A 19643-nucleotide genomic window follows, 5' to 3' on the forward strand; every position below is an offset into this window, starting at 1 on the left:
CCCGGCCGGGCAGCAAGGCGTGCACGTCGACATGTGAGGGAGCACGGCCGGCCCCCCATCCCGGAATCCAGGTCAGTCCAGCCGGCAGCCCGAGAGACCCCGGCAGGGTGGTCAGGCGGAGCCCTTCTCCCAGCGGGGCTAAGGGTGGTAGACTCGGGGCCCCAGAGGGACGGGCCCAGGCTCATCCTGGAGCTGGTGTCTGGACCTGAGGGAGAGCGGTAGGGCCTACTACACCCACCCACCCTGGGTAGAGGCGCTCAGGCCCCGCTGAGGCCGGGGTTTCTGGAGAGGGCGGCCGCAGGCTGTGTCCACTCAACCGTACCTCGGGGGTTTGAGGGAGCTGAGGACCTTGGGGTGAGGGACAGGATCCCAGGTAAGAAAGGGCAGGGGCACAGGCCGGGTGGTGGGTCCAGGTGGGGACATGGGGGGAGGACCGAAGGACTCAGGTCCCTAGGACACAGAGAAGGAACCTGCCAGAGTTCGGGCACCCGCGTCCTTCTGTGAAGGGCCATGGGCAGGATGGGCATCTGGGTGGATGAGTCGGGCCAGACTTCCACAGTGGAGTCTCACAGACACGGGGTGTGTGTGTGTGTGTGTGTGGGCGGGGGGAGGCGGCTGGGACACCTCAAGTGGGCAGAGGGCAGGGCCTGGGCCCTGTGGCCATTCTTGGCGAGGATGCAGAAGGAGGACAGAGGGAGCCTGGGCCCCTCAACAGAGTCAGTCTGAGCCTTCCGAATGCCTGCCCCTCCCCCGCTGACATGGCAGGTGCTCCGTGGAGCCAGTCCGATGAGGACCCCAGCAGCCCCGATGAGGAGGGGTCCAGCACCAGAGGGGCCCCAGAAGGAGCCCAGCCCTCGCTCCCAGATGCATTCGGCATGAGGCTGGCTGACCTGGTGGCATTCCTGCTCCTCAAGTATCCCACTCAGCAGCCGACCGACCACACAGGCGGAGATGCTGGTGCCGGTCAGCCAAGATGACCAGGACCACGTCTCCGTGATCTTCCACCAAGCCTGCGAGTATCTGCAGCTGGTCTTTGGTGTTGACGTGAAGGAAGCGGACGCCAGAGACCACGCCTTCTTCCTGGTCACCATCCTTGGCCTGATATGTGATGGGATGCTAAGCAGTAGGCAGGGCATGCCCACGGCCAGCCTCCTGGTGCTGGTCTTGGGGGTGGTCCTCCTGGAGAACAACTGTGCCCCTGAGGAGGGGGTGTGGAACGTGCGGGCTACCAACTGAGACCTACTCTGATGACAACGTGACCTAGGGGCAAGAAATCAGGACGCGTTATCAGGGCATTACGTGAGCAGCACCAACTAACCAGCGGGATCAGTTGGAAGAGACCAAAGTGGGAAGTGTGTGGCCACCATGAATAAAAGGGGAGCTAACAACTGAAAACCAACTCTGAGAACAACGTGACTTGGGGGCAAGAAAACAGGACTTTCTTTTGGGGCTTATCTGAGCAGGACCAACTAACCAGATGGAACAGTTGGAAAAGACCAAAGCAGAAAGTGGGGGGGAGGGGCTACCAACTGGGATCCTACTCTGAGGACCACTTGATTTAGAGGACAAGAAAACAGGACTCTTTTCTCGGGCCTAAATGCACAGGGCCAGCTAACCAGCAGGAATATTTGGTGGAGACCAAAGATGGGAGTGTGTGCTGGGGAGGGGTGGCTGGAATAAAACGGGGGCTACCAACTGGAACCCTACTCTGAGGACAACTTGACCTGGGGGAAAGATAAAAGGACTCATTGTTGTGGCCTATTTGAAGAGGACCACCTAACCGGCAGGAGCACGTGGAAGAGACCGAGGCGGAACTTTGTTGGCGGTAGGAATAAACGGGGGGCTACCAACTGAGAAACTACTCTGAGGGCAACTTGAACTGGGGGCAAGAGAACAGGACTCTTTGTTGGGGCCTCTCTGAGCAGGAACACCTAATCAGCAGGACCAGTAGGAAGAGACCAAAGCAGAAACTGTGAGGGGGGCAGCAGGAATAAAAGGGGGCAACCACCTGAAACCATTCTCTGAGTAGAACTTTACCTGGGGGCAAGAAAAAAGGACTCTTTGTTGGGGCCTATCTGTGCCGGAGCAACTAACCAGCATTAACGTTTTGAAGAGACCAATGCAGGAAGTGGGGGAAACGAATAAAAGGGAAGGCAACCATCTGAGACCCTATCCTGAACATAATTTGACCCGGTGGCAAGAAACCAGGACTACTGGTGCGTGTCTATCTGAGCAGGACCAACTAAGAAGCAGGAACAGTTGGAGGAGACCACAGCGGGAAGAGTGGGGAAGGGAACAAAGGGGGACTAAAAGCTGAAACCCTACTTTGAAGACACCTTGACCTGGGGCATGAAAATAGGACTCTTTCTTGGGGCCTATCTGAGCCGGACCATCCAACCAAAAGGAACAGATGGAAGAGACCAAAGCAGCAAGTGGAAGCAATAAAGGGGGCCTACCAACTGAGACCCTACTCTGAGGACAACTTGACCTGGGGGCAAGTCAACAGGACTCTTTGCTGGGGCCTATCTGAGTAGGACCAACTAACCAGCGGGAACAGTTGCAAGAGACCAAAGCGGGAAGTGGGGAGGGGCAGGAATAAAAGGGGTGCTACCAAGTGAGACACTACTCTGAGGACAATTAGACATAGGGGGCAGGAAAACAGGACTCTTGGTGGTGCCTATCTGAGCAGAACCAACTCATCAGGAACATTTGGAGGAGACCAAAGCAGGAAGTGTGTGTGTGTGTGTGTGTGTGTGTGCGCGCGCGTGTGTGTGTGTGTGTGTGTGTTGGGGGGTGGCAGGAATGAAAGTGGGGCTACAAACTGAAAACCAACTCTGAGGACAAATTGACCTGGGGGAAGAAAATCAGTCTTTGTCGGGGCCTATCAGAGCAGGTCCAATTAACCAGAAGGAACTGTTGGAAGACGTCAAAGTGGGAATTGGGGGAGGACAAGAATAAAAGGAGGGTACAAACTCAGACACTACTCTGAGGATAACTTGACCGAGGGGGCATGAAAACATAACTCTTTGTTCGCCCTATCTGAGCAGGAACAATTAACCGGCAGGGACATTTGGAAGAGACCAAAGTGGGAAGTGAGGAGGCAGGAATAAAAGACGGGTACCCCCTGAAACCCTACTCTGAGGACTCCTTGACCAGAGAGCAAGAATATAGGACTTTTTGTTGGGGCCTATCTGAGCAGAACCAACTAACAAGCAGGAATACTTGGAAAAGACCAAAGCAAAATGTGTGGGGTGAGGCTGCGAGTATAAAGGGGGGGCTACCAACTGAGACCCTACCTTGGGGACAGCTTCATCTAGGCGGCAAGAAAATAGGACTTTTCGTTGGGGCCTAAGCAGAGCAAGGAACCAGCAGGGACATCTGGAGCAGACATAAGCGGGAAGTTGGGATGTGCAGGAATAAAGGCAGGGCTACTGCCTGCAACTCTACTCTGAGGACAACTTGACTTGGGGGCAAAAAACCAGGACTCTGTGTTGGGGCCTATCTGAGCAGGATGTACTCATCAGCAGGAACAATTGGACGAGACCAATGCAGGAAGTGCGGGGGTGGGCAGAAGTTGGGGGGGGCTACCAACTGAGACCCTACTCTGAGGGCAACTTAACCTAGGGGGCAAGAAAACTGGACTCTGTGTTGGGACATAGGTGAGCAGGACCAACTAACTAGAAGGAACAGTTAGAAGAGACCAAATAGGGAAGTGTGTGGGGGGTGGGAATAAAAGGGGAGCAACCAACTGAGACCCGACTCTGAGGACAACTTGACTCAGGAGGCAAGAAAACAGGACTCTTTGTTGGGGGCCTACCTGACCAGGAACAACTAACCAACAGGAGCAGTTGGAAGAGACCAAAGCGAGAAGTGAGGGAGGGGCAGGAATAAAAGGGGGACTACCAACTGAGAACTTACTCTGAGGACAACTTGTCCTGGGGCAAGAAAACAGGACTCTTGGCTGGGGCCTATCTAAGCAGGACCAGCTAACCAGCAGGAACAGTTGGAAGAGAGCAAGCGGGATGTGGGGGTGGGGCAGTTATAACAGGGGGGCTAAAAACTGAGACCCGACTCTGAGGACAACTTGACCTATGGGACAAGAAATCAGGACTCTAAGTTGGGGCCTATGTGAGCAGGACCACCTAAGCAGTAGGAACATTTGGAAGAGAACAATGCAGGAAATGTGTGTGGGGGGGGGTGCGGGAATAAAAGCAGGGCTACCAACTGAGACCCTACTCTGAGGACAACTTGACCTAGGGAGTAAGAAAACAGGACTCTTCTTTGGGGCCTATCTGAGCAGGACCAACTAAGCAGCAGGAACTGTTGGAAGAGACCAAAGCAGGAAGTAGGGGGTACAGGAATAAAAGGGGGCTAACAACTAAGACCTTACTCTGGGGACAACTTGACCTAGGGGGCAAGTAAAGAGGACTCTTTGTTGGGCCCTATCTGAGCAAGACCAAGTAACCAGCAGGAATAGTTGGAAGAGATCAAAGTGGGAAGTGGGGGAGAGAGAATAAAAGGGGGGCTACAAACTGAAACGCTACTCTGAGGACATCTTGATCTGGAAAAACAGATCTTGATCAAGAAAACAGGACTCTTTGTTGGGACTATCTGAGGAGGGCCAGCTCACCAGTAGGAACAGTTGTTAGACAGCCAAGCAGAACGTGTGCAGAAGGGTTAGGAATAAAAGGGGAGGCTACCAACTGAGACCATACTCTGAGGACAACTAGACCTAGGGGGCAAGGAAACAGGACTCTTTGCTGCGGCCTATCTAACAAGGCCCAACTAATCAGCAGGAACAGTTGGAGAAGACAGAAGCTTGAAGCAGGGTGGCAGCGTTAAGGTGGGGCTACCAACTAAGGCCTTACTCTGAGGACCATGTAACCTGGGGCCAAGAAAACAGGACTCTTTGTTGGGACTATCTGAGGAGGCCCAGCTCACCGGTAGGAACAGTTGTTAGACAGCCAAGTAGAACATGTGCAGAAGGGTAGGAATAAAAGGGGGGCCACCGACTGAGACCCTACTCTGAAGACAACTCGATATAGGGGACAAGAAAACAGGACTATTGGTTCCGGCCTATCTGAGTAGGACCAACTAACTAACAGGAACAGCTGGAAGAGACCAAAGCAGGATTGGGGGGCAGGAAAAAAGGGAGGCTGCCAACTGAGAACCTGTTCTTCAGACAAGTTGACATTGGGGGCAAGAAACAGGGCTCTTAGTTGGGACCTACCTGAGCAGGACCAACTAACCAGCAGGACCAGCTGGAAGAGACCAAAGCGGGAAGCGTGGGGGGAGAAAACAATAGGGGGGCCACAAACTGAAACCCTACTCGGAGGAGAACTTGACCTGGGGCAAGAAGAAAACAGGACTCTTTTGGGGGGCCTATCTGAGCAGGAGTAACCAACCAGCAGGAAAAATTGGATTAAACCAAAGGAGGAAGTGGGGGGGGGGGCGGAATAAATGGGGAAGCTACAAACTGAGACCCTACTCTGCAGAAAACTTGACCTAGAGGGCAAGAAAATAGGACATTTTCTTGGGGCCTATCTGAAGACAACCAACTAACCAGCAGATACAGTTGGAACATACCAAAGCAGGCAGAGGGGGGTGGCAGGAATAGAAGGGGTACAACCAACAGAGACCATACTCTGAGGATAACTTCATCTAGGGGTCATGAGAAATGGACTCTTTGTTGCGGCCCATCTGAGAAGAACCAACTAACCAGCAGATACAGTTGGAACAGACCAATGCGGCAGGTGTTTGGTGGAGGCAATCAAAGGGGGTCTACCAACTGAGGACCTACTGTGAGATCAACTTGACCTAGTGGGAAAAAAAAAACCAGGACTCTTTTTTGGGCCTATCTGAGCAGGACCAACTAACCAGCAGGAACAGTTGGAAGAGACCAAAGCTGGAAGTGTGTGAGGGGGTGCAGGAATAAAAAGGGGCTACCAGCTGAAACCCTACTCTGAGGACAAACTGACATGGGGGCAAGAAAACAAGACTCTTTGTTGGAGTCTATCTGAACAGGACCAACTAACCAGCAGGAACCTTTGGAGCAGATCAAAGCTGGAAGTGAGGGGAGGCATCAATAAAAGTGGGGCTACCAACTGAGACCCTACTCTGAGGACCATTTGACCTGGAGCAAGAAAACAGACCTCTTTGTTGGGGCTTATCTGACCAGGAACAACTAACCGGCAGGAGCAGTTGGAAGAGACCAGGAAGTGGGGAGGGCAGGTATAAAAGAGGGCCTACCAACTGAGACCCTGCTCTGAGGATAACTTGATCTGGGGGCATGAAAACAGGACCCTTTGTTGGGGCCTATCTTAGCAGGACCAATGAACCAATAGCAGCAGTTGTGAGAGACCAAAGCAGGATGTGGGGATGCGGGAGAAAAAGGGAGGCAACCAACTGAGACCCTACTCTGAGGACAAATTGACCTAGGGGGCAAGAAAACAGGACTCTTGTTTCGGGCCTACATGAGCAGGACCAACTCACCAGCAGGAACCATTACGAGAGAAGAAATGAGGAAGTGTGTGTAAGGGGGTGGCAGGAATAAAAAGGGGGCTACCGACAGAAACCCTACTTTGAGGACAACATGACATAAGGACATGAAAATAGGACTGATTGTTGCGGCCTACCTGAGTAGGACCAACTAACCAGCAAGAACTGTTGGCCCAGGAATAAAGGGGGGGGGGCTAACAACTAAGACCTTACTCTGGGGACAACTTGACCTAGGGGGCAAGTAAAGAGGACTCTTTGTTGGGCCCTATCTGTGCAAGACCAACTAAGCAGCAGGAATAGGTGGAAGAGACCAAAGCAGGAAGTGGGGGAGAGAGAATAAAAGGGGGGCTATAAACTGAAACGCTACTCTGAAGACAACTTGACATGGGGGTAAGAAAACGGGACTCTTTGTTGGGACTATCTGAGGAGGACCAGCTCACCAGTAGGAACAGTTGTTAGACAGCTAAGCAGAAAGTGTGCAGAGGGGGTAGGAATAAAAGGGGGCCTACAAACTGAGACCCTACTCTGAGGACAACTTGGCCTAGGGGGCAAGGAAACCGGACTCTTTGCTGCAGCCTATCTAACAAGGCCCAACTAATCAGCAGGAACAGTTGCAGAAGACAAGAGCTTGAAGTGGGGTGGCAGCATTAAAGTGGGGCTACCAACTAAGGCCCTACTCTGAGGACCATGTAACCTGGGGCCAAGAAAACAGGACTCTTTGTTGGGGCCTATCTGAGCAGGACCAAGTTACCAAAGTAGTTGGAAGAGACCAAAGGGGGAAGTGTGTGGGGGCAGGAATAAAAGGGGGACTACCAACGGAAACACACCTCTGAGGAAAACATGCCCTGGGGGCAAGGAAACAGGAATTGGGGGGGGGTTCTGAGTAGGACCAACTACCTAGAGGGAACAGTTGGAGGGGACCAAAGCAGGCATTGTGTGGGTGAGGCAGCAGGAATAAAAGTGGGGCTGCCAACTGAAACCCTACTTTGAGGACAAATTGACCAGGGGGCAAGAAAATAGGAGTCTTTATTGGGGTCTACCTGAGCAGGACCAAGTAAGCAGCAGGAACTGTTGGAAGAGACCAAAGCAGGAAGTAGGGGGTGCAGGAATAAAAGGGGACGCCAACAACTAAGACCTTACTCTGGGGACAATTTGACCTGGGGGGCAAGTAATTAGGACTCTTTGTTGGGCGTATCTGCACAGGACCAACTAAGCAGCAGGAATAGTTGGAAGGGACGGAAGCGGGAAGTGTGGGAGAGGGAATAAAAGAGGGCCTACCAACTGAAACCCTACTCCGAGGACAACTTGACTTGGGGGCAAGAAAATAGGACACTTTGTAGGGACTATCTGAGGAGGACCAACTCACCAGTAGGAACAGGTGTTAGATAGCTAAGCAGAAAGTGTGCGGAGGGGGTAGGAATAAAAAGGGGGCTACCTACTGATATGCTTCTCTGAAGACAATGTGACCTAGGGGGCAAGAAAACAGGGCTCTTTCCTGGGGCCTATCTTAGCAGGATCAACTAACCAGCCTGAGCAGTTGAAGAGACCACCTAGGGAAGTGTCGGGTGGAGCAGGAATAAAACTGGGGCACCCAAAGGAAACCCTACTCTGAGGGAAACTGGGCCTCGGGGGCAAGAAAAGAGGACTCTTTCTTGGGGCCCATCTGAGTAGGACCAACTAACCATCAGGAATAGTTGTAAGAGACCAAAGCAGAAAGTGGGAGGAGGCAGAAATAAAAGGGGGGCTATCATCTGAGACCCTACTCTGAGGACAACTTGACCTGGGGGCAAGAAAAGAGGAATCTTTGTTTGGGCCTACATGAGCAGGACCAACTAACCAAGAGGAATAGTTGGAAGAGACCAAAGCAGGAAGTGTGTCCTGGGCAGGAATGCAAAGTGGGCTTCCAACTGAAAATCCAGTCGGAGAACAACTAGCCCTGGGGGCACGGAAACAGGACTTTTTCTTGGGGCCTATCTGATCAGGACTAACTAACAAGCAGGAACAGTTGGAAAAGAACAAAGCATGAAGTGTGTGGGGGGGGGCGGTAGGAACAAAAGGGGTGCTTCCAAGTGAAACCTTACTCTGAGGAGAGCTTGATCTGGGACAAGAAAATAGGACTCCTTGTTGGGGCCTTTCTGAGCAGGACCAACTACCCATCAGGAACAGTTGTTAGAGACCAAAGCAGAATGTGGGGAGGCAGGAATAAAAGGGGGGGCTACCAACTGAGACCATACTCTGGGGAATACATGACCTGGGGGGGGGGGGGGGAAGAAACAGGACTCTTTCTTTGGGGCTATCTGTGAAGGACCAACTAAATAGTAGGAACAGTTGGAAGAGACCAAAGCAGGAAGTGGGGAGGCAGGAATAAAAGTGGACACCAACTGAGATCCTACTCTATGGACAAGGTGACCTACAGGGCAAGAAACCAGGGCTCTTCCTTCTGGCCTATCTGAGCAGTACTATCTAATCAGCAGGAAGAGTTGGAAGACAGCAAAGCAGGAAGTGTGGGGCAAAGGCAGCAGGAATAAAAGGGGGGCTACCAACTGAAACCCTACTCTGAGGGCAAATTTACCTGTGGGCAAGAAAATAGGAGTCATTGTTGGGGACTATCTGAGCAGGACCAACTAACCAGCAGGAACAGTTGGAATAGACCAAACCAGGAAGTGTGTGTGTGTGGGGGAGTGGTAGGAATAGAAAGGAGGCTACCATCTGAAATCCTACTCTGAGATCAGGTTGACCTAGGGGAATGAAAATAGGACTCACAGTTGGAGCCTTTCTGAGCAGGACCAACCAACCAGCAGGAACAGTTCGAAAACACCAAAGCAGGAAGCGTGGGGTGGGTGGTAGGAACAAAAGGGGGTCCACCAACTGACTCCCTACTCTGATGACAACTTGACCTGGGAGAAAGAAAAGAGGACTCTTTGTTGGGCCCTATCTGAGCAGGACCAACTAACCAGCAGGAATAGTTGGAAGACACAAATTGGGAAGTGCGGGAGAGGGAATGAAAGGGGGGCTACAAACTGAAACCCTATTCTGAGGACAACTTGACCTGGGTGCAAGAAAATAGGAGTCTTTCTTGGGGACTATCTGAGGAGGAACAACTCACCAGCAGGACCAGGTGTTAGACAGCTAAGCAGAAAGTGTGGGGAGGGGTAGGAATAAAAGCGGAGGCTACCAACTGAGACCGTATTCTGAGGACAACTTGACTTAGGGGGAAGAAAATTGGACTATTTGTTGGGGCAAATAAACAGGAGCAGGAGCTCCTAAGCAGGAGCAACTCACCAGCAGGAACAGTGGAGCAGACCAAAGCGGGAAGTGGGGGAGGGGCAGAAATAGAAGTGGGGCTACCAAGTAGGAATGTACTCTGAGGACAATTTGACCTGGGGCAAGAAAACAGGACCCTTGTTGGGGCCTATCTGAGCAGCACCAACTAACCAGTGGGACAGCTGGAAGAGACCAAAGCAGGAAGTTAGTTAATGGGTCCGGAATAAAAGGGTGGGCTAGCAACTGAGGCCCTACTCTGGGGACAATTTGACCTAGGGGACAAGACAAGAAAATGGGACCCTTTCTTGGGGCTTAGCTGAGCAGGAGCAACTAACCAGCAGGAGCAATTGGGGGAGACCAACGTGGGAAGTGTGGGGGTGCAGCAATAAAAGGGGGGCTACCAACTGAGACTCTACTCTGAGGACAACTTGACTTAGAGGGCAATTAAACAGGACTCTTTGTTGGGGCCTATCTGAGCAGGACCAACTAACCAGCAGGAACAGTGGAAGAGATCAAACCAAGAAGTGGTGGGGGGGGGGCCAGGAATAAAATGGGGCTACCAACTGAGACCCTACTCTGAGGACAACTTATTGTAGGGGGCAAGAAAACAGGACTCTTTGATGGGACCTGTCTGAGCAGTAACAACTAACCAGCAGGAATCTTTGGAGGAGACAAAAGCAGTACGTTGTGGGAAGGGCGACAGGGATAAATGGGGGGCTACCGATTGAAACCCTATTATGAGGACAACTTGACCTAGGGGCACGAAAACAGGACTCTTTGTTGGGGCCTATTTGAGCAGGAGCAACTAACAAGCCCGAACAATGGAAGAGATCAAACCATGAAGTGGGGGGGGGGGGGTGACAGGAATAAAAGGGGAGGCTACCAACTGAGACCCTACTCTGGGGACAACCTGACCTAGGGGGCAAGAAAATCGGAGTCTCTTTTGGGGTCTTTGCGCAGGAGCAACTAACCAGCAGGAACAGTTGGAAGAGACCAAAGCGGTGAGTGTGGGGGGGGCAGCAGGAATAAATGGGGGACTACCAACTGAAACCCTGCCCTGAGGACAACTTGACCTGGAGGAAGAAAATAGGACTCTTTGTTGGGGCCTATATGCGTAGGAGCAACTAACCAGCAGGAATACGTGGAAGAGACCAAAGCAGGAAGTGGGGGGGGCAGGAATAAAAGGGGGGCTCAACTGAGACCCTACTCTGGGGACAACTTGACCCAGGGGACAAGAAAATAGGACCCTTTGTTGGGGCCTATCTGAGCAGGACCAACTAAGTAGCAGGAACAGTTGGAAGAGACCAAAAAGGGAATTGTGTGGGGGCAGCATAAAAGGGGCCCTAACTGAGACCCTACCCTGAGGACAACTTGACACAAGGGGCATGAAAACAGGACTTTTTGTTGGGGCCTTTCTGAGCAGTACCAAGTAACCAGCAGGAAATTTTGGAAGAGACCAAAGCAGTAAGTATGGGGGGGGGAGGGCAGGTAGGAATAAACGGGGGCTACCAAGTAAGACTAGGACAAGTCCTCTAGGGATTGCCATCTTCTGAGAGGTACCGACCCCAAGGGTCCATCTGACCCAGGCAGTCTTGGGGGCAGCCCAAGCCAGGACTAACCAGGGCCTGGCTCTTGACCAAATCTGAGAGACCAGCAACTTGTCTCCCCCATCCCTGGAGTGGGAGTGGACCTCGGATCATGGTTTCTCTTCCCATCCAGGGCCTGGTCCCATGAAACAACGTTCCTGGCTGCAGACAGGAGCCCTTCCTGGGAACTCAAACCAGATGTTTGCATATACTTTTGGAAAAGAGAGAAGCTGGGGGCCCTGTGCCCACCCCCTCCCCCACACTTGGCCAGTGCTGCCTTGCCAGATCAGCTGTGAGCCACCTTTGTGACATCACATGACAAATAAAGAGGCGATGACTTAGGTATCTGGTTGCCTCACTACGAGATTCTAGAATTTTGTGGACGGTATATATTGGGCATCCCCATACTGACTGAAGGCATTTGCGACTTGAGAGGTCAGTGAGACATTCTCATGGCAAAAGTGCTCTTGGTCTAGACTAGCTCCATGGCTAGTCAGAGTGCTAAGGAGATACCCAAAGGGAAGCTGGCCCCATCTGATGATGGAGAGCCAGCACCAGAATTACCATCTAGTTCATCCCAGGATCCAAATTTGGATTCCGGGGAGATTTTGGTGATGAATAGGGACCAAGCAGTGATCCAAGATCCAGGCCCCCAAGACAACCCACAACCACAGGCCCCAAACCAAGGCGCTGCCAACGTGGGAGAAAACAACAGTATTCTTGGGCTCTCCTTCCCAAGAAAGCTTTGGATGATCCTGGAGGACAACACCTTCACGTCCGTGCGCTGGAACGATGCCGGGGACACCGTGATCATCGACGAAGACCTTTTCCGGAGGGAGGTTCTTCACCGCAGAGGCGCGGAGAGAATCTTTGAAACTGACAGCTTGAAGACTTTCATCCGCCTGCTGAACCTGTACGGCTTCAGCAAAATACGCGCAACCGACCCTTGGGGGATTCAGTCCCCAGGGAATAAGAGAATGCTGGTAAGTAGAAAGTCCTTGGTTTCCCATGTTTTCTGTCTTTTCAGCACCTTCCTAGTAGACCCCAGATGAATGATCTACTGAAAGGGTTTAATTTCCGAGGACAACTTTCTTTCTCAAGAGACATTATGGAGAGATGAGAAAGTCTAGACTTTCCTATTAACCTACAACCCCCTTAGATGGAGTGTGCAGGTATGACTAAACATTCAGAGGCCAGGTAACGTCAAATAGGTATGTGAATCCCTTCAACTGGGCTTTATGTGTCTTTATTCAGTGAGTTTAGTTAGGTCCCAGGGCATAGTGAGCCTTGTAGACAACTTAAAAGGAACTTTTCTCCATAGTGGAACCAGACCATTATGACTGCTGTGGGAGGGGCCAGGGGCAGGGAGTGGTGGTGGGGGGATCCAGGGGCAGGGAGTGGGGGGGGGGGTAAGGGGGGAGGGGGAATGGGAGGAGGAGGGGGAGGGGCGAGAAGAAGAGGAAGGAGAGAGGTGGAAGGGGATTGTGGGGGGAAGAGGAGGGAGAGGGAGGCAAGGGGGAGGATGGGGGAGAAGGGGAGGAAGAAGGGGGAGGGGGAGGGGAGGGGGAGGGGAGGGAGAAGAGGGCAAGGAGGTGGCAGTCTCGGTGGCAGCAGACACAAATCTTCCCTCCCAGAATGACTAAAATGATGAATCTCGCATCTCGTTTCAGATTTACCGCAACGCCAACTTTCAGAGAGACAAGCCTTTCCTGCTCAGGAACATTCAGAGGAAAAGTGACCTGAGAGTCACCACCACCTGGCTAGGCACCAGTGCACCAACTCCAAAGAGAAAGAAGCCGGTGGCAGCAACAAGACAGTCCCCACGAATCCATCACGAGGAACCCGCCAACGACGACAAGACGGTCCTCGGCGCAGCCCCAAATGCTCAGGGTCCCAGTGGCAGCCAGTCCTTCGCCTTCTCTGGCATTTGGTCTCTGAGCAGCGCAGCCGGGTATGCCATGGCAACTCATGGCCCGAGTGAGCCAGGTGGCCTGAGTGGGGAGGGCACCTCCAGGGACATGATGTTTGTGCCCCTGGCTACTGCCAGAAGGGATGACACAGGGGAACTGCCCGTCAGCCCCCCAGTTTACCCCGACTATGGTACGGTGATGTCTCTGTATAACACCTGTTATTCCATCCTGCTGGCAGCCCTGTCAGTCATGTCCCCAAATGAGGCCCCCAGTGAGAACGAGGAGCAGGAGGGCTCCTCAGATTACAAGTGTGCCCTCTGTGAACATTTCAAGGAAAATCCGGGTCCCTAGGCTCACAGGCCACTGATGACAGCTAAAAACTCACCACTGTAACCGTCAATCTATTTTCGGCTTTAATGGAAACAAACACAACTCCGCGGGAGTAAATAAACAGTCTGACTAGAATGGCGAATCTGTGTTCTTTCTCACGTATAATGCTACACACACCTTATGCGATAAGCCCGGGGAGGCTGGGAATCCTGGCCTGAGACAGGTTCTGGCCCCCTACTGTCCTCTGTCCTTCGAAGCGGCAGCGTTTTTGCAGCCTCGGCCAAGGACCTGGCTAGGGAGCATGGAGGAGGCAAGCCCAGGAAGATCTGGTCCCCTGAGCCTCGCCCGCGGGTCAGGAGACAGAACTGCCTCACTCCTGACCTTGGGGGTGTCACCTCGTATCATTCGTGTGTTTGAAACAGGAGGGCTTTTCCTCACGGGTGCCCCTGTGATGCCGGGAAGTTTCTGATCAGCAGCTGAGCGCCTCTAGCCCAAGAGCCAGGGGCCTGCCAAAGAGGCCCACCTAAAAGCAGGGCCACCCCATCTGCCAAGGGATGTGGGGCTACTTTCTTGTTGCTCAGAAGAGACGGGCCATTCTAGTCAGTGCCTGGGGGTTGGGGGGAGGGACAGCCCATCTTCCCTATCGGTAAGGACCACCAGAAACTTTGCTAAGAAAGCACACAACGACAACAAAAGATTTCCCACAGAATACACAACACGACTTAATCATTTTCCCATCGGTGCTGTATTTAGGATCCTTCCTTTGGCCATGAAGTAGCTAGCTGTGGGATGTGTCAAACACGCATACTTCATGGGCCAAGGGACGCTTTGACAACAGAGCAAGAGTCATTTGTAAGAACAGACGGATGCTGTGTCTCAGTCTGATGCTGTCGTCATGGTGAACGGGGGCACCCGTGGCTGGCCACCCCTGCACACCCCTTTAGCGCCCGCTCCCAGCCTTCCCACAAGGTCCCCTGGATGCTGTTCAAACGTCCTATGAGTTCTGAGCAAAACAACGAGAGGAGGAAACACGAACCGGTCGTCTTCAGACCTATGTCTCTGTACGACCCGGAAGTCAGGACTCAAGTAGTGGCGGCACCAAGACATTTACTGGCCGCTTCCCCTTTATCCCGAACGTCGAAGTCCTGGAGACTGCCGGCGAGCCCAGACAGGCATCTCACGAGGAAAGTCCCGTTGCCCTGTCCCCTGCATCTGAGTGGAGAGACCTGTTTCCACGAACAGCACACAGTGGCAGGGCTGATTCAGACTGAACCTGGCTTGTAGGTCTGCGGCATGACAGTCAGTCGATGGGTCACGATTTAGCCGGTTTCTCGGTAACCTTCCGCACTTGCCAGGCGTCCTGCCCCAAGGGCATCAGGTGCTCTGGGATGTCTACCTGGAAGATATCCTTTCCGCCTTTCCTGGGTATGGGCTCCAGTAACCACCTGGGGTTTGAAAGCACGGTGAGGTACTTCTGCTTCAGGCTGGTCAGTACAGCTTGATTCTCCAGCGCCACAACCTCATCAGGAGCTAAGTCCTCTGGGCACTGCACGGTTTCCCCAATGTCAACAAGCCCTGAGCACAAAGAGAAGCACACGATGGTTTTTCCTTCCAGAAACCAAGGCCCGCCTGTTGGAGAACATGATTATTCAAAGTTACAACCACCAGAGACCAGGGGACACCGGGTACACTGGGCCCCTCGGACTGAGCATGCCCGACACGCTAAAGTCTGCTTAGGGAGTTCTGGGTGAGGCCGAGGGAGGGAGCGAAACGGAGTGGAGGGCCTCGTCCTCAACGACCACCCCCAAATAATGGGCTGGCCCCAGCTAGAGAGCTTAGGGCAACAGGCAGAGGTCAGACCAGAAGGGCCCCAGATGCTGGGCGGAACAGGCACTCAGGTCCCCGAGCACTTCAGCAGGTGGCAGGTGCTCGTGTGGGACCTCCCCCACCGAGGGCTTAGGAGACTCACCCAGGATACAGGGACAGTGGGGGTGGGGCATCCCACAGGAAGCCCGGCAACAGCCCGGGGTCTGGAGTCTGCCCCGACCCACTGTGTGCACCGTGCTGCCTCCACGGTCTCTGTCGCACGCACGCACGTGGGCACACACGTGCAACCGTGAGCGAAGGTCACATGCACATTTGGAACCTGTCCCTGTCTCTCAGGTCAGAACCAGGCACTGAGGCCCAGAGCGGAAGCAGGGTTCACCTGAAGTCGTGGGACCTCAGCAACTCCCCCCAACCCCAGTCCCAGGGCCCCCTGCTGCCCCGCTGAAGGTGTGCTGCTTAAAGAAACCACGGCCCCCACACCAAGCAGCTCACACAAGGGAACAAGGCACAAAACTCCTGAGCAAGGTCCTGGGGAGTAGCCCTTGGGGGTGTCTCAGCAGCATGCGGCTTCTCATCACTTGCCAGCGATCACGCCACGGCCATACTTTTCCCCTTCCAGAAGCAAGGCCTGAATCTGAGCAGGGGTCATTCCAAGCCTCTCCGCCAGCAGCTCCCTCCATGCGGTGTCTTCCCAGTCCCTGTGAGCAATGTGGATGGCGATGGTACGGTTCCGGTGGCTGCTCAGCAGAGGACGCCAACGCGTCTCCAGGGTCTTGACCCCGTTTAAGACAAAACCTGCATAAGGCTGCCGGAAGGAGAGGCAGCCGAACTTCATCTCCCCAGAGCGCCTTGGGCCTCACCAGGCCTGCGGAGACAGAACCACGAAGGTCAACAGGCATCGTGCCCAGTGCTCCAAGCTCATGACCTGGGGGCAAGACCTCTCCCCAGGGTCCTCCGGGGGTGCCCTGACACCCCACTGACCTGGACAGTGGGGGAACAGAGAGCCTTGGCTCTTCCTCCTCTGTCACTACACGGTCAGCTGACGGGCACAAAGGAAGGGGCCGGCGGTCAGGATGACGTGTCCATCACATGGAGTCGTTGGGGACCTCAGAGAGGAGGGCGGGGATAGCTAGAGAAAGGCATGGCCAGGACAGCCTGTGGTCAGTTCTACATCGGAGGTCACTGAGCCCCAGGAGAGCACAGATGGCAAGGGGCCCCTCGGCTGGACAGCTCAGTGAGCTGGCTCTACCCCTCTCCCAGCACAGACAGGGACACCCTGGGCTTCGCCACCCTGGGGCTGCTGAGCGCAAACCCTTGGTATCCGACCTCAGCTCAGCGCTGGGGGCGCCCTGTGATCGCACATGGTCCTGGCAGCTGTCTCCTCCCGACCCCTTTGGGCGCCACTCTCCTCTGACCCCTTCCTGCCCCACTGCTCTCCACCATCAACAGACACCCCCCGACCCTGACCCGGGCCTAGAGAAACCAGGAACCAGAGCAGGAACAACTGGTACCAGGGCGCACGCACCATCTCCATGCCAGGCACTGGGGTGGGCACAATCAACACATCACAGGATTCGATCCTCACATAACCCAGTAAGGCAGCGCTTCGTCACCCCGCTCTATAGCTGAGAAGGAGGCGCCGAGGGATAGAGAGACAGCCCATGATTTCAGGGGACCTGAGTGCGCCTACCCCTTGTCCTTGCACCTGGACGAGGGGGTCCCTCCTCCTCGCGCACGGCAGAGCTGTGCAGTGGGAGGAACACGACCCCGGCCCGAGCCTCAGCTGGGGCCTGGCACCTCAAGGAGCCCCAGTCTCCATCGGGGCCGCGAGGACCGGGGACAAGGTGCAGGGGCACCTAGCCCGGCATGTGGCACCTAACAGGACAGCCACAAACAGTGGCCGCCCCTCATCATTATCATCATCCTCATCACAGGGCCTGGGGCACTGCGCTGCACTCAGGAGCACACCGAATCTGGATCATCTCTCCTCCCAGTTCTCAAAGGACATAAACCTGGCCTCAACCCCTCCTCTCGTTTAAGAGAACACATCTACTCTCAAAGATAAGGCCCTGGGATCACCCCTTTCCCAACCCACCGTCCTGCCGCCCTGGCACCACACCCCCTGCGTTCCCTCTGTCTGGGGCTGAGCTGCGCGGCCACCTGCCCTCAGCTGTGCTCTGGGCCAAGCACAGTCCTTCACTGGAGGACCTCACTCCGTCTGCTCTTGCTCAGGCAGCCCTACTCCCCTCCCCTGTGAGGAGATGGTCTCCCTTTCAGAAAGCCACACCTGTACACCCCTCACTGCAGGGACAAAGACCCCCCCCCCCCAGCCCCTGAGCCCGCACGTGTCTCCAGCACCTGCCAACTTGTCTAAACCTCTGCATAGCAGAGGTCCCAGGAGCAGCGGTCTACACTCACAGTCTCTACTTCTTTGCCTCGCACTGCCCGCCCCCCTCCATGAACACACCGGTTGCCGCAGGCACCAGCGACCTGCCCCCTGCCTGTTCCATCTTCATGGAACTCACGGCCGGACAGCCCTGACGCGACTGACACCCCTCCTTCACTTCTCAGCCTTCCACGTTGCACCTCACTCACGGGTTGGTTCTGCTAACCACATAAGGCCCCAGCCGGCAGCAGAGAAAACCATTTCATGTAAGTGGCTCGTGTTCTCACAGCCTAGCAGACCCGTATCCAACAGGAGAAAGAGGACACCAGGCCCTCACACTGTCACACGGGAAGGATTTGGGGGCCCTACAGTCCAGTTCCCCTCAATCAAATCCTGGAAGCCTCCCCACCTCCCCGGGAGGAGTGCCAGGGGCAACCGGCTGAACCCCGCACAGCCGGTGGCCTCGGTGAGGTCGCGGCCCTAAGGGCCCAGCGGGAGGCGGGGAGGGCCGGAACGACTGCGTGCGGACCGGTGCCCGTGCAAAGGTATGGTCGCGTTTCTCGGCGCACACGTACGTCGCGGGCATGTGACGGTGGCGGAAGGAGGGGACAGGGAAGGGTGTCCGCGGCCGCTCTGCGCTTGCTTCCAGACCTCTGGTCCGGGAACCCCCAGCCCAGAGGCACCGTCCCGCCGAGGGTCGAGCAGGCCGCAGCCGCACGGGCTTCCTGGCTCCCTTCGCGCGTGGCGGATCTCCCTGCCCCGGCCCCGCCCCCGCCCCCGCCCACCGCAGGCGCGCTAGGCCGATTCGGCTGCGGCCACCGGGCGGGACCGTCCGCTTCCCGTGACCCTGCGAGGCCACCAGCGCCGGGACGACCGCCTCCCACGCCCAGACGAGGAGACGACGCGGCCCACCGAGAGAGGACAGAGCGCCCGGTCCGCGTCGTGGCTGTCCCGCCATCGCCGCGGCCCGACACCAGGAACCGCTGACAGGTGCCGGGCGCCGGCGGCCCCTCACCTGACGCACCCGCACAGACGCTGCCGCTCCTTTTTTGCGGGGCATACGCCGGCTCGTACCCACGTAGTTACGTACGCACACGGAGGTACGCAGCACGCCAGGGCGAAAGCCCGTAGGCACGCAGCCAAGCAGTTACGTGGACACGCACTTACGTACACACGCACATAGGACACGCACACACGCACATAGGACACGTCTCCCGGTCGCTAGGAGACGTCGTTGGACTCAAGGGGCCGGGAGGCGCGCGGGACCATCAGGCTTGATAGGGAGCTGGCGCTGGCGGCTGGAGCGGAACCGGAAGGAGGATAGAAATGGGGGTGGGGCGTTGGGGGGGAAAGGGGCGGGGCGAGTCGAGTCTGGGGGTGGGGCTGTGGGCGGGGCGGCGGGAGGTGGAACTGGGGGAGGAGTAGGTGGGGGCGGACCTGTGGGTTAGGAGCTGGGGTAGGAGGAGCTGTGAGACAGGGCTGTGGAAGAAGCTGGCGCCAGTTGTGGGAAAGAGTTGGGGCAGGACCTAGGGCAATGAGCGGGAAGGAGCAGGACGGAGATGGGAAAGCTGCGGAGGAGTAGCTGTGGGAAGAGCAGGGTGGGCCTGGGGAGGTGTAACTGGGGGAGTTGCAGGGGGGAGCTTGGGGTGGAGCCAAAGGGGAAGCTGGGGGACCACTGGGGAGGAGGGCAGAACTGACAGGAGGAGCTGGAGCAGGGGCAGGATGGAGCTGGGGCAGTGGAGGCGGAGCTGGGAGAAACTGTGGGGGATAGAGTCAGAGGAGCTGGGGACCCCTGGGGGGAGGGCCCTGGGAGGAGCTGAGCGGAGTTGAGAAGCGGAGCTG

General features: G+C 55.4%; 2 protein-coding genes across 11 annotated transcripts; one reads left to right on the forward strand and one right to left on the reverse strand.

Moving 5' to 3' along the window:
- Positions 1-11814: 11814 nt before the first annotated feature.
- Positions 11815-13609, forward strand: LOC122477173 (heat shock transcription factor, X-linked member 3-like). Its single transcript, XM_043570034.1, has 2 exons — positions 11815-12331; positions 13019-13609. The coding sequence occupies exons 1-2, from the start codon at positions 11834-11836 to the stop codon at positions 13607-13609; spliced, it is 1089 nt and encodes a 362-aa protein (XP_043425969.1). The 5' UTR covers positions 11815-11833.
- Positions 13610-14314: 705 nt separating this feature from the next.
- EOLA2 (endothelium and lymphocyte associated ASCH domain 2) lies at positions 14315-19123 on the reverse strand. 10 transcript variants are annotated; one of them, XM_043571318.1, is made up of 4 exons: positions 18714-18952; positions 16397-16544; positions 15998-16280; positions 14315-15163 (listed from the first exon to the last, which is right to left on the reverse strand). In XM_043571318.1, the coding sequence occupies exons 3-4, from the start codon at positions 16248-16250 to the stop codon at positions 14901-14903; spliced, it is 516 nt and encodes a 171-aa protein (XP_043427253.1). In that variant the 5' UTR covers positions 16251-16280; positions 16397-16544; positions 18714-18952; the 3' UTR covers positions 14315-14900. The 10 variants fall into 10 exon arrangements, 8 of the variants coding, with proteins under 8 accessions (XP_043427253.1, XP_043427254.1, XP_043427259.1 ...); XM_043571319.1 differs by lacking the exons at positions 16397-16544; positions 18714-18952 and adding an exon at positions 18973-19123; XM_043571324.1 differs by lacking the exons at positions 16397-16544; positions 18714-18952 and adding an exon at positions 18994-19121.
- Positions 19124-19643: the final 520 nt, after the last annotated feature.

The sequence above is a fragment of the Prionailurus bengalensis genome, chromosome X (genome assembly GCF_016509475.1).
Source record: "Prionailurus bengalensis isolate Pbe53 chromosome X, Fcat_Pben_1.1_paternal_pri, whole genome shotgun sequence".
Lineage (NCBI taxonomy): Eukaryota > Metazoa > Chordata > Mammalia > Carnivora > Felidae > Prionailurus > Prionailurus bengalensis.